Raw genomic sequence first — 14,159 nt, forward strand, 5'->3', positions numbered from 1 at the left:
TAACGTTTTCAGACACAATGTCATATCTTAATATATTTACAGTCATTTAGCAGAGACTCTTATCCAGGCCGACATACAGGCACCATTAGGGTTACATTGACAGATTTTACGGGCACATCGATTGGTTTTTGACCTAGTCAGGTCAGGGATTCGAACCAGCAATCTCTCAGTTCCTGGTCCAGCGCTCTTAGCTGCTAGGCTACCTACCGCCCAAGACAAGATGCATTTGACAGTGAAAAAGGATGCAAGCATTCAACAAACACCCATTTTACCTCGTCCTCGCTCACTCTCCTTTGCATCTTGTTCGTCTCCTCCTCAGTCAAGTTCCTGTGTTTCCCACCCAACCTGACAGATATTGTGCAGCCATGTGGCATTAAAGGGAACTGCAGTGTCCTAATGCCAGTCCTGCTGCCCAAGCAACCCAACAACCAGACAGGCAACGCCAGTGCAGGTAATGCCATCCAATCCGCTGATACATCAGAATTGTATAGGTCTTCTTGGTACATTCAAATCTGCAGACACCTGGCTAAATGACTGGCTATCACACAATGACAATAAGTAATTGATCCCATCAGTCAATATTGTACAAACTGAACAATGTCTTGCATAACCGAATAACGTGTTCAGGTTATGTCTGTGTTGACAGTTCATTTGTTGAAGCACCCATCCCCCATCCCACTCTCCCTCAGGTTGCCTAGGTCCAGTTGGTGCTGGTCGGAAGGCTTGGAGGATTGTCGGGGGATGTTAGCAGAGGACAAGTGGGGCTGGCAGAGCAGTTTACACTGGAGAGGGAATTGTGTGTGGGTGGGGGGGGTCCCTCATCACCCCACGTTGGATCATTACTGCAGCCCACTGCTTCATCCAGTAAGGGGGAGGGAGAGAGAAAAAATGCTTTATTTTTTATTCCGATGTCCATATTATGACTTCCTCAACAACTCCTTTAGACTCTGAGGCTGTCTTAATATGGAAACTGTGCTTATTATATTAGATAATATGTGCCTTCTATTTCCCTGCATTCTCCATACCCCAGGTACAACATGTTGCAGGAGTCAGAGTGGCAGGTGGTTTTGGACACGCTCAGTTTGACGGACAAATCAGCGGGCCAACGCTGCAGAGCACTGGAGATCTTCTATCACCCCAGCTTCTCCATAAACAACAACGACTATGACCTTGGGCTACTGTGCACCGTGGCTGACATGGGCGGTGAGAAGAATCAATGATGAAGGTTGTTCAGCGGAGGTTATATGGCTATATGTATGGTTACTCCTATTCTGATTTCACCTGCTCCTGTTTGGCATTTGTCATATTCATGGTTTCTCTCCGGCATGAAATCTAACTGACAACTTAACACTATATCAACACAACAAGTATCTCAGTTGGTAGAGCATGGTGCTAAGATGGTGGGTTTGATTTTTTTTATATTAAAAGTAGAATGTGAAAATACTACCTCTCATGGCCGCTTTTTGATTTAATCATTGATTCATTGGGTACATGTGAGCTTATCGTCAGTGCAGTACAGTCGATGTGCTGCACAAAACGGAGAGAACTGTCAGAAATGGGGAGGTACTATTAAGAAACTCTTGTTTTCTGTTGCAAAACGTTTTGCTACGGTGTGTCCTAAGGCATATGACCATGATGTTGTGTTATGTGATGCTTTTAGGTGGGGTTCGACCAGTGTGTATGCCCAGTCCTAGAGTCCTTCCTTCCTGGTGCCCCCTGTTGGATCACTGGCTGGGGCTACACTAAAGAGGGGGGTGAGCCACGTTCACAAATATTCTCACACCACTTCCTTATGATTTCAACTGATTGGATGATCACTCTAATTTATTGCGCCTTGTTTTTATCCTCTCCCTTTTTTCATAATCACAGAATGAAGACAATGTTCCCTTCCATCCCATAATCTCATTCAATAACCTGATGATTGTCTCTTCATTCTCTTCCCATTTTAACATTCCTATTTGTATAATCTCTCCTTCATCTCTCTCCTCTGTCTTTACCCCTCCTTTCTCTACTCCACCTCGGTCTGTCTGCCTCTCTCTCCCTCTCCCTCGGGCTCTGTATGGTCTGAGCTGCGACAGGCTCAGGTGCAAGTGATAGCCCAGTCCATGTGTTCCCACCCAAATGTTTATGGCTCCTACCTCACTCCCAGGATGCTTTGTGCTGGCGCCATGGAGGAAGGAGTGGACTCATGCCAGGTACACACACACCATAAACTGCATATATGAATTCATATGTGGTCTTCTCTGGTTTTAAGGGAGACAGTGGAGGCCCGCTGGTGTGTGAGACAGGGGAGGGGGACTGGAGGCTGGCTGGGATAGTGAGCTGGGGAGATGGCTGTGGTCGGCCCAACAAACCAGGAGTCTACACCAGGGTCACCCAGCTGTACCAGTCACACAGAACTGGGTCAGTGCTTCTCTGAATGTGAAAATGCACCACTCCATGTTATGATTTTGACTCTTTTACAGGTGGACACATTTGAAGAATCTGGAACCCCGAAAACAATGAATTGTAACTCTGACAGCTATATTTTATTAGCAGCAATATGACCACTTACATTTCTGCAAAATATTAAAGTTTGATGTACTTTTGCTTCACATTCCATTTTTGTATGAAATAAAAATGTCCTTTAATATGACAATTTTATTGAAAGCACATTCTTATACAAACCATTATATATGGTTAATTACCATACTAATGCATGAATTGTTGGATTCAACTGGGACTGGGTTTGTTTCCTAACTGGAGTTGCTGACAATAGTCACGTAGTGTAAAGTACCTTGTTAAATGAATACACATGTGCACAGTCATAGTGACACACCGAACTCTGACCCCCTATCTCTCTGTGTGTGCGCGCGCGTTCGTGTTGAAGTGTTGACAGCTTGCACATGTCCTCTGCTCTAGTGCTTGGAGGTTCTTAAGGAGTAGGCTCCCTTATCAGATTTCTGGGACTTCCTGGATACACTACACATTTTAGTGCACAATAAGTCAATATAGCTACAACATTTGTGGCAACCATACTTGTACAGCAACGGACAGCTACAGAGGAACGGGCCACAACAAACTAGTCAAACTCGTCTGCTCAGTTTTGGGATTTCTACCCCTGCCCGTCGCCCAGTAGGAAGCCAAAAAAAGTGTCAGTTAAAAATAACAGTGAAGAAAAAATGTGTTCAGTTGTGAACCGACTGAAACCTGCGCTGGCCTACACGCTGTGGCTCCAAACAACCGGGTACTCGCGTAAAGTTCCAGCCCACGTCGGGCCGGGTTTACGCATAAGCAAGCAGTCTCTGGAATCGGTCATCATACGACCTTACTGCTCCAGGATGGAGTTGGGAAAAGGACCTTTCTTCAGGCAGGTGAGTTAGCCACTGCAATCATTTATATGTTTTGCTTTTGGCCAAAGTTTGGCATGCGTAAATGTTCTAGGCTGAAGTTTCAACAGGGTTCCGCCGACTTGTTGAAAATACAGTGAAAATATGAAGGGTTTTTTTCAGTGCAAATAATCAAGTATTTTGTAATTGGTCAACATGAGAATTAGGGGGAACGTATTTTCCAGGCATCCTTCGTTATTGCATTGTTTAAAAAAAATGTGGAACAATGTAACGTTAGCAAGCTGTAGTAGAGGGGGCGTGTTCAAATCGCCACTCGTATGGATGGCATGTGGTTACACCTTTTCTGGCAAAAACAAAACACTAGATTTGTGATAACTCCAATGTAAATAAACCAAACTAAACTAAGATAACCAGGTGAAACCAAGAAAAGCATCGTAGCTAATTACATTATAACACAAGTACGCCATCTTCATGCTTGTGTGACACTTTATATTCTGGATTTCCCCTGATTGTATGTCTATGCGATTAAAATGTGTGTCAAAAGGGAAGTAAAAGTATTGAGAATAACACTGTCTACCGGTGTCCTAGATAGCTAGTTAGCTACCAGTGCCCCCCTGATGTGTACCGGAGCGTCTTTCACTCCCGCTTGCCGAACACCGGCCCTCGCCGTCGTTAGCAGAACTGCGGGTAAACAGTGCCGAACACCGGTCTACCGGTGAGCGCCGGATCCGTTAGCAGAACTGTCCTAAACGCCTACTGAACAACTATCCTCGTTAACAGAACTGCGGGTAAACAGTGCCCGAGAGGCGGGGGCGAAGTACACGGTCTACCGGTGAGCTTAGCTACCTCTCCCACCGGATGTGTACCGGAGTCCTAGCTTGTTAGCTAGCACCCAGTGTCCTAAACGCCTACTGAACAACTATCCTCGTTAACAGAAATACGGGAAAACAGTGCCCGACAAGCAGGGACGAAGGACACTGTCTACCATTACCCTAGCTAGCCACCGGTGTTGTCGTCACCGCCTCTTCTGTGGAGTTTATCGGCGGTTGGCAACTTTATGGTGCATTACCGCCACCTACTGTACATGAGCGTCTCCATACGGGAGTCGTAGTTTAAAAAATTGACCAATAGAAGGATAAAGAGGGGTTCCTGCAGATGTAGGAATGCCCACATGTAAGGACCGCCTCAAAGTATGAAAATCCACCTTGACGGTGACTCTTGACATAGACTTGCAGCCTTAAAACAACAAACCCCTTATCACCATAAGACTACACACCCATATATTATCATTCTTGATCAATATACAGGCATGATGTGTGTTATGTGATATAATACTGTACTGCCCCCTCATCGTTTATAACCTATGGTTACTCACTCACCTGTCCTTGCTTGTTCCAACCTTTACAGCTGTTTGAGTCGGTGAGCAGCACCTACACTTATCTGCTGGCTGATACAGAGAGCAGGGAGGCGGTCCTTATTGATCCAGTACTGGAGACAGTGGACAGGGATCTGAAACTCGTAGAGGAACTGGGTTTCAACCTGAAAGTGGCAGGTAACTTGGATGTCTCTAAAACATAGACAAGCATGCGCTCGCTAGCACGAGCACGTCCACACACACTAATCCTACATCCATTTTGATCTCCTTGTTTATCCTACCCTTGTTTAAGTTGACATATGACTCACACTGTACCCTGTCCCCCCCCCCTATTAGTGAACACTCACTGCCATGCAGACCACATCACAGGCACGGGACAGCTGAAGAACAGGCTGTTTGGGATGAAGAGTGCCATCTCCAAGCACAGCGGGGCCAGTGCAGACATCCTGCTATCAGAGGGAGATAAGATCAGCTTTGGCAAACATGTGAGGACAGACCTACCTACAGCTATAGAGAATACAGTATGGGACTGGGCCTATCCCAAATTGTGTTCACCCAAAATCCCTGATCCTGGAGAGTCATAGGTTTACAGTTTTTTTTTTTTTTCAACTGAGTGCTGGGCTGAAACAAAAGCCTACACATCATGTACTGTTGCTCTCCAGTACCAGGGTTGCTGTCCACTGCTCTAAATGCTTGGGCCTTATTCACCTTCATCTCCTTCACACTCCCTTTCTCCTCTTTACTTCCCCCTCCCTTGTTTTCTGTAATCCCTCTTACTGCCGCTCTCGTCCCTCAGTATCTGACGGTGAGGGAGACTCCAGGACATACAGACGGCTGTGTGACGTTGGTGACAGGGGACCAGAGCATGGCTTTCACTGGGGACACACTGCTAATCAGGGGCTGTGGAAGGACAGACTTCCAGCAGGGTAACGTTAACCTTTTCCACACTACTAAGCTAAACCGAGCAGAGCCAAGACAAAATGTACTGCAATGCACTGGCCTGGTTGGGCATCCACAAGACTGAATCCATGCTGGACATAACAATGCGAAAAGCAAGTATCTAAGCCAACACAGTACTATAGTGTGACTCAGTCATATTCTCTCTGATTTTTGATCTCTGTGGTGATATATCTAGACATGGACATATATTATCAGGGTATATCACAGACTTTCATCACTATATGCTATTGTTTCCCAATTCTTTGATCGGAACTGTTTTTAAACAATGCATGAGAAGTTTGTGGATCATTGCCTCACCCACACTTGTTGCATTGTTTTATGCTTAGTGGACACAATGTGGCAGTATTGTAGACTTTTTATCCCAGTGTGGTCTGATCTCAAATAGTCACTGAACCGTAGTTTATGTTCAATCGGGCATGCGACGGAAAACGTTTTAGAACGGAAAAACACAAATGAGTGTTTCTTATCAGACAAGTCCAGGTAGTCCCTCCCTGTTTCAGTCCGTTTGTTTCTGGTCCAATGAAAACAAGCCTGATCTGTTTATCTACTTCCCAGGCTGCTCTAGGAGGCTCTATGAATCAGTCCACCGGAAGATCTTCACATTACCTCCTCAGTGCCTCGTCTTCCCTGCACATGACTACAAAGGTTGACAAGACATCCTCTTTATGCAAAGGTCTTATTGTATTCCAGTGTAATGTGTATATCCCCTGACCCCTTTCCTTGCAAGATTTCCTTTTTTTACATCTATGCTCTTGGGGATAGTCTCGCCAATAATTTCGTACAAGCATACCCAGAAGGCTTGTCTACTCTCGCAGTGCTATGACACTCCTTTCCATAGACTTTACAAAGTTAATTTGTCCGGTGTACTGTACCACCACCCTTCACCATTTGTCTACTTTCATTTTCAACTCTCATTCCTAAGCCAGATCAGACCGTGGGTTCTACAGTTGAGTGTAGTCATTGAATCATCATTGTGATGTATTGCTAACAGGTCTGTTAACCCTGTGCTGCAGGTCAGACGGCCTCCACCGTGGGCGAGGAGAGGAGGTTTAACCCCCGCCTGACCAAGAGTGTGGAAGAGTTTGTGGACATCATGACCAACCTGAACCTCCCCAAGCCTGCTAAGATAGGTATCTCAGACAGTCCACTCTCTGCAGTGATTCTATTACAATAGAAACTGTTGTTGTGTATGATGTAATGATATTATATTACTATAGGGCCTATTAGTATCTAGATTATATGCAACTATTGTGTTACAATAGAGTTATTATCAGTGGTCTTTCACCTCACTTAAACCTTATCATGGGAATGAGCATGACAAAGCTTTCTGTGAAGAGATGGCAATATGTTACACATACTGTACTCTTTCAAACTGTCCTTTGCGCATCAATGTGATTACTTGTTAGTGTAAGCTCTTCTTAATTCACTGATAGAAACAAGATGTTGATTTGTTATTTCTCTCTCTGCCAGATATTGCGGTGCCTGCAAACCTGGTGTGTGGACTCCATGAGGTTTGAATGTCAAATCGATTTTAGGATTTCACTTTAAGCACTCTTGGGAGGAAGAGGGAAATGATTTTCACCCAGCCACAACTTAATGTTGTGTATATTTTATTTCCAATTTGAACATACGTTCCTCCTTGTTTGCCTATGGGGGGAAAAAGCAGTGGTCATGATTTGGTGGGTGTACATATACTGAAATTGTATAGTAAAAGATGCATTAATGATCATTAAACATTGCCATGTACATTGTAACATTTTATAATACAATCTCTTGGAAAAATGTGAACATTAAGATGACCTAGTTTTATATTAAATCAAGGTTGTTCAAATGTAAATGTCTGAATTAATTATTTCTTTGACTACACCTGTATAAATTGCAGAATTGCAGTGTAACTTATGGAAAATGCACTGATAGAAGGTTCTGTTCATGGTTTAGTATTCATGAATGCTGACTGACAATTGAGCTCTTCCACATGGCCTTTCCAGCATCCCCTAGTCAAGGAAATACACACACACACACACACACACACACACACACACACACACACAGTACTCTGACTGTTGCCAGCCATGGCCGTTTTTGCATACCAGGAAAACCTAACTCTTCTATTTGCATTTGAAATCACTGTGGGCCAAGTTTCCATTGCGAGAGTCCAAAACACGTCATTGCCGTGCCTTTGTGTGCTTGTTTCTCTATCTACCTCTTAATTATCCGGTATCATCCTGTTATTCTCTCAGACGCTTTATATAATACCATATTGTAATGTCCTGAATACATCAACATAATCGGCTTAGCCTTAGGATTCCTCTTAGCTGTGTGTCTAGCCTAGTAGCATACTACATTCGTTTTTTGTCCCACGCCCCATTGACTAGTCTCTACCTGGTAGACAGGTTTGGGGAGATGGGAGTGTCTGGCTCTGACTCAACCATGTCTCTGTCTCTGAACCTGCCTGATCATTTCATAATAATGGTCCACTGTGAGCTCATACTTCTCAAAGGTACTGTACCCTTCCTTCTGCATGTAAATATTTGAGTATGGTTACCTGAGCAGTTCATGCCTTTGATGCTGTGACAAAAGTGACAGCTTGGTTTTGACTGCATTGAATGACACTGGACACACCATGTGTGAAATGACTGAACTTTTAGGTTTCTACTGTAACCTTCGGATGGAAATAGAGAAGATGTATTCAAAGTGAGAGAAAAAAAGAAAGAACTAGAAGTCTGAAGAAAAATTACAATGTGTTGTTGTCACATACATCTTCACACCACTTCATCTGCCAGCTGTCCCTGTCACCACTAGAGACAAACAGAACATCCACATTAGGCAACTCTTCTTTCACCGACTGACAGAAACGCCTGCGTTCATTGTTTTGAAATGCACAGGGTGTAACCAGTGTTGCCATCACACCTAAGCTATGTTTTATTTTGTACTTAAAAAAAAAACAATTGAAGCAAAAACATACATTGACAAACAATAGGCAACTTAACATGTTGTGGCAGTGTTTCGCCTGTGAAAAAAAGGCACCATTCTTTTGACTTTGTTGTGCTTTTTTACAAGTCACCAGCTGTTCTTTCACCCAGTCTGTACCCTGCCCCTTCCATCTGCTCTCTCTTTTACCCCTTTCCCTCTTTGCCCACTCACTGTCTGCTACCAACCCCAACTCCAGGCATTCTCTCTCACCCTGTCCACATGCCCTTGTTTAGGGGAAGACTGAGGGAATAGTCTATGATTACACTATCAGCTCATTGAGACAGAACTGTTAAAGGAGGCAGGGGCTGATAAAGGTCCTTTGGGTATAGTAAAGAGAGTGGAGGAGAGATTTACGTGGCAGCTATTGACGCTTTCCAAGGGCCCTTGGCATTGAGTGACACAAAACCCGCGAGGTGTGTTGGCAGGGTGCCAGGCCAAACTGCTTTTGCGTTAGCCCATAGCTAGCCTATAACGAGCGCATTACAATGACAAAGCCATGTCGTCGCGGGAAATCCCAGATCAGAGTTCTCATTTCGGTGCGGAGCCCCCTCACGAACAGACCACAGAAACTGTGTAGTCAGTTAGTGACGCTCTCAGGCGCATTTTCACACCAACTTTGTGTGGGTCAGTGCGCCCGCCTCACATGCATTCCATTTCACCTGTTGACGACATATCACTACGATCTGTCATTTTCACTGGGGGTGATTTGAAAGGATTGAATCAAACCAGAGAGGAGAGAGGAAAATATAGACATCAAAGGTATTCAGACGGGATATGACAGCAAGCAGAAACTCTGAAAGTTATCTGGATATAGTTCGTATGATTGAAAGCGAAAGCGCGCGCCCGGTCCAAACCCATCACTTCTTTATTTAGTCACTCTTGTTTTTATGAGCGTATATTTTCTTCAAATTCAGCGACAACAATACACGTTCCCCACAACAAAAACGCAAGAGAAGAGAGAACGGCATATTCTCAGGTAAGGCATTCGTTCTGTGTCGCTGTAGTTTGATACATTGTAGCTGGTGAATGATCGCGATTTGATAACGCTAGGATTATTATTATTCCGCAGTAGCTACCTACAGTGTAAATGGTCGTCTGTTTATACATGAATTTCATTGGTGTCATGAGAAGGAATGGTCACTTTGAACTTGACAGAGCATGTAATAAATGGAACACAGTATCTCTATGATTATGTTTACAGAAAGCCAGTAGACTACTGTAGCCTACTTTCTAAACTATTTATATAAGTAAACGATAGGCCTGTGCCATTTATATACATGGACTATATTAAATAATACAGCTATCATTAGTCTGTTAGTTCACACCAAGCCAAATAGCCTACTTTAAAAAAAAACTATTTATGCAAATTGTGTACATGCTATAACTTAAAGAACAACTTTTGGGGGAGTTTAGTAGTTTTTAAAATGTCAGAATGCTTGGTTGTATGATTATGAACATCCAGATACTCAAGATTCTATGACAACATTCTATTTGATTACCCAATATTCGGGACTTTGTGCTTGAGCATAAGTAGTTAGATGGGCTAAACATGTCCTCCAGGCCTATAGCTTTTCAATGTATAATTTTCACTGTGAAACGATGAGAGGACTATATCTGGTTCTAATTCAAACATGTTTTTCTTAATGTCCCAAACCTCCTTTCCCATGGCATTGTTTTCCTCAGTTTATGTAAACTCACATTTGTTTACCAGACTCTTCTGATATGTTGTTTGTAATTGTTTATCATTTCCATCGGGCGCATCGTGTAAACAAAGGAGAGGGGAAGTATAGGATGACGCTGACAGAGGTGGAGAGAAAAGATTGCCTGGGTGGGTAGCCGTCAGGGGAGTCGGGAGCACATATCTCTCTTCTGTGTTCAATCTCTCCTTCTTTCTTTTTCTCTCACGCCCCTTTTTTTGGCTGCATTTGTACAGGCCGTTCTAGATCTGGGACCTAGTCTGTCATTAATGGGCCGTTATTTCGCTGACCTCAGAACGGAGAGATTTGCTCAGCCCACTGGAATCTCTGATAATGTTGTTGAACTAGCATATATTCAACGTCTGTGTAATTAGTGGTGTCTTCGGACCTTTCCAGTCCGTTTTGCAGTGTTGAAATATGCACAAGTCACATTTGCGTGAATTATTCTATTAATTCAGTGGTATCATAGTGTGATAATCTACTTTATTGGAGAAACAATTAGGCCTATAGGGTATCTTACTTGCTAATTAACTTACAGGAAATACAACTGATCATCTTCCCTAACAATCAATGATCCTAGCTTGTATTTTAATCTTCAACCCTTTGGTCCCCTAAAAACAAAAGAAATGTATTCCCCAACAGTAGCCAGTTGGCTCAGCTGCAGTATCATTCTAGGAGTCTAACAATAGGCCTATCTGCCCTCACACCTAGAAGACAGTTAGTCATGATATCTCACCTCTCATCTGACAGACAGACAGACAGACAGACGCCTCACAGAGCTGTCCAGCCTAGGTTGTATTCACTTGGTACCAAAGGGGGAAAAACAGACTGAAGTGGGGAGGGACTTCCTGGACTTATTCAATAAGAAACGCTCATGTATGTTTTTAAAACATGTTTTGGGTGCCCTAATGAATATGACCCTGGTTCCTCTCACCTGCTCTTCCTGCTCAGGCCCCAGTGTGGTAATGACAGTTTCCTCTCTCAGCCCATAGTCCCCCTGTAGTGGGCTCTGTCATAGCTCTGAGGTCATACAGCTCAGACTGGTCACCATGTATTCCTGGGAACCTGATGTGTCAGGACACAGCGTGGTGATGACAGCTTCCTGATAGCCCTCCTTAGACTACTGTAGCCCTCCATAGACCACCGAAGCATTGCTAAGTGGGCTCTGAGGTCATACAGCTGAGACTGGTATGGTCACCACCAACTGGGCATACACTGGTTGAATCAACATTGTTTTCACATATTCTCAATGGATTTACGTCGGACCAGGAATAGAAGTTGAATTGACGTCTGTGCCCAGTGGGTAGGGTCCAAAATGGCATCATATTACCTATACGGTACACTACTTTTGACCAGGTCAAAGGTGACCATAGGGTGTCATTTCTGACATAAACAAATGTCTCATGGCATCGGAGAGGAGGGCTGCTGTTTTAATGGCGTTTAACCAACCGTGCTATTTTTTTCCCCGCATTGTTTGTACATAATGTTGCTGCTACCATCTCTTATGAATGAAAATAGCTTCTGGACATCAGAACAGCGATTACTCACCTTGAATTGGATGAATCATTTTTCTTTAATGAGTCGGACGAGAGGGATTTACCTCAGACACCTGAACAGGCCCTCATCCCGTCATTCGCAGGAAAAAGAAATTGAGATTTCGTGGAAGGAGATCGGGGTGCCTTGTGAGTATCAGGCGAAGAGTGTCTAATCTGCCTTTGCCATCCGTGCTATTAGCCAACGCACAATCACTGGAAAATAAATGGGACAAACTAAAAGCATGTATAAGCTACCAACGGGACATTAAAAACTGTAATATCTTATGTTTCACAGTGTCGTGGCTGAACGACGACATGAATAAAATACAGCTGCCGGGTTATATGCTCTATCGGCATGATAGAATAGCAGTCTCTGGTAAGACAAGGGGTGGTGGTCTATGTATATTTGTAAACAACAGCTGGTGCACGATATCTAAGGAAGTCCCAAGGTTTTGCTTGCCTGAGTATATCATGATAAGCTGTAGACCACACTATCTACCCCGAGTTATACCGCCATAAGCAAACAGGAAAACGCTCATCCAGAAGCAGCGCTCCTAGTGGCCGGGGACTTTAATTGCAGGGAAACTTAAATTAGTTTTACCTCATTTCTGTCAGCATGTTAAATGTACAACCGGGGGGGGCATTCCAGATCATCTTTACTCCACACACAGAGACGCGTGCAAAGCTCTCCCTCGCCCACCATTTGGAAAATCTGACCATAATTCTATCCTGATTCCTGCTTACAAGCAAAAATTACAGTAGGAAGCACCTGTGACTCGATCAATAAAAAAAGTGGTCAGATGAAGCAGATGCTAAGCTACAGGACTGTTTTGTTAGCACAGACTGGAATATGTTCCAGGATTCTTCCGATGGCATTGAAGAGTACACCACATCAGTCACTGGCTTCATCAATAAGTGCAACGATGACGTCGTCCCCACATTGACTGTACGTACATACCCCAACCAGAAGCCATGGTTACAGGCAACATCTGCACTGAGCTAAAGGGTAGAGCTGCTGCTTTCAAGGAGCGGGAATCTAACCCGGAAGCTTATAAGAAATCTCGCTATGCCCTCCGACAAACCATCAAACAGACCAAGCTTTAACACAGGACTAAGATCGAATCAACTACACCGCCTCCGACGCTTGTCGGCAGGGCTTGTAAACTATTACAGACTACAAAGGGAAGCACAGCTGAGAGCTGCCCAGTGACAGGAGCCTACCAGACAAGCTAAATAACTTATATGGTCGCTTCGAGGCAAGTAACACTGAAACATGCATGAGAGCATCAGCTGTTCTGGACAACTGTGTGATCACGCTCTCCGCAGCCGATGTGAGTAAGACCTTTAAACAGGTCAAAATTCACAAGGCTGCAGGGCCAGACGCATTACCAGGACGTGTACTCAGTCTTCACTGACATTTTCAACCTCTCCCTGTCTGAGTCAGTAATACCAACATGTTTCAAGCAGACCACCATAGTCCCTGTGCCCAAGAACACTAAGGTAACCTACCTAAATGACTACCGACCCGTAGCACTCACATCTGTAGCCATGAAGTGCTTAAAAGGCTGGTCATGGCTCACATCCTCACCATTATCCCAGAAACCTGAGACCCACTCCAATTTGCATACCGCCCCAACAGATCTACAGATGATGCAATCTCTATTACACTCCACACTGCCCTTTCACACCTGGACAAAAGGAACACCTATGTGAGAATACTATTCATTGACTACAGCTCAGGGTTCAACATCATAGTTCCCTCAAAGCTCATCACTAAGCTAAGGGCCCAGGTGGTAAGGGTAAGTAACAACACATCCGCCACGCTGATATTCAACACGGGGGCCCCTTCAGGGGTACGTGCCTGTTCACTCATAACTGCAAGGCCAGGCACGACTCCAACACCATCATTAAGTTTGCCGTTGACACACCAGTGGTAGACTTGATCAATGACGAGACAGCCTATAGGGAGGAGGTCAGAGTCCTGACCCTGTGCTGCAAGGACAACAACCTCTCCCTCAACGTGATCAAGACAAAGGAGATGATTGTGGACTACAGGAAAGGAGGACAGATTACGTTCCCTTTCTCATCGACAGGGCTGTAGTGGAGCAGGTTGAGAGCTTCAAGTTCCTTGGCATCCACATCACCAACAAACTAACATGGTCCAAGCACACCATGACAGTCATGAAGAGGGCACGACAAAACCTATTCCCCCTCAGGAGACTGAAACAAATGGTCATGGTTCCTCAGATCCTCAAAAGGTTCTACAGCTGCACCATTGATTGCACTGGTT

General features: G+C 44.3%; 2 protein-coding genes and 1 long non-coding RNA gene across 3 annotated transcripts in view; all 3 read left to right on the plus strand.

Moving 5' to 3' along the window:
• The first annotated feature begins 96 nt into the window (after positions 1-96).
• LOC118364124 (uncharacterized) lies at positions 97-2,624 on the plus strand. Its single transcript, XR_008087842.1, has 4 exons — positions 97-451; positions 690-1,203; positions 1,661-1,754; positions 2,255-2,624. It is a non-coding gene; the product is annotated as an uncharacterized LOC118364124 (long non-coding RNA).
• Positions 2,625-2,846: 222 nt separating this feature from the next.
• On the plus strand, positions 2,847-7,501 carry LOC118364330 (persulfide dioxygenase ETHE1, mitochondrial-like). Its single transcript, XM_035745788.1, has 7 exons — positions 2,847-3,353; positions 4,737-4,881; positions 5,041-5,189; positions 5,501-5,630; positions 6,220-6,309; positions 6,678-6,794; positions 7,135-7,501. Exons 1-7 carry the CDS (start codon positions 3,162-3,164, stop codon positions 7,179-7,181), a joined length of 870 nt encoding a protein of 289 aa, XP_035601681.1. The 5' UTR covers positions 2,847-3,161; the 3' UTR covers positions 7,182-7,501.
• Positions 7,502-9,075: 1,574 nt separating this feature from the next.
• Positions 9,076-14,159, plus strand: part of LOC118364331 (pleckstrin homology-like domain family B member 3) — a 31,486-nt gene continuing 26,402 nt past the window's right edge. Inside the window, exon 1 of the mRNA XM_035745790.2 lies at positions 9,076-9,613. The gene's annotated coding sequence lies outside the window, so the exon portion shown is untranslated. The remainder of the gene's footprint in view (positions 9,614-14,159) is intronic.

Source organism: Oncorhynchus keta, chromosome 31, assembly GCF_023373465.1.
Source record: "Oncorhynchus keta strain PuntledgeMale-10-30-2019 chromosome 31, Oket_V2, whole genome shotgun sequence".
NCBI classification, from domain to species: domain Eukaryota; kingdom Metazoa; phylum Chordata; class Actinopteri; order Salmoniformes; family Salmonidae; genus Oncorhynchus; species Oncorhynchus keta.

Bases quoted from the DNA above. Each gene is read 5' to 3' on its own strand.
- LOC118364330 (XM_035745788.1), top strand. From the start codon at position 3,162: ATGTGTTCAGTTGTGAACCGACTGAAACCTGCGCTGGCCTACACGCTG. The intron at 3,354-4,736 runs GTGAGTTAGCCA...CAACCTTTACAG, and splicing joins AAGGACCTTTCTTCAGGCAG to CTGTTTGAGTCGGTGAGCAG. The intron at 5,631-6,219 runs GTAACGTTAACC...TCTACTTCCCAG, and splicing joins AAGGACAGACTTCCAGCAGG to GCTGCTCTAGGAGGCTCTAT.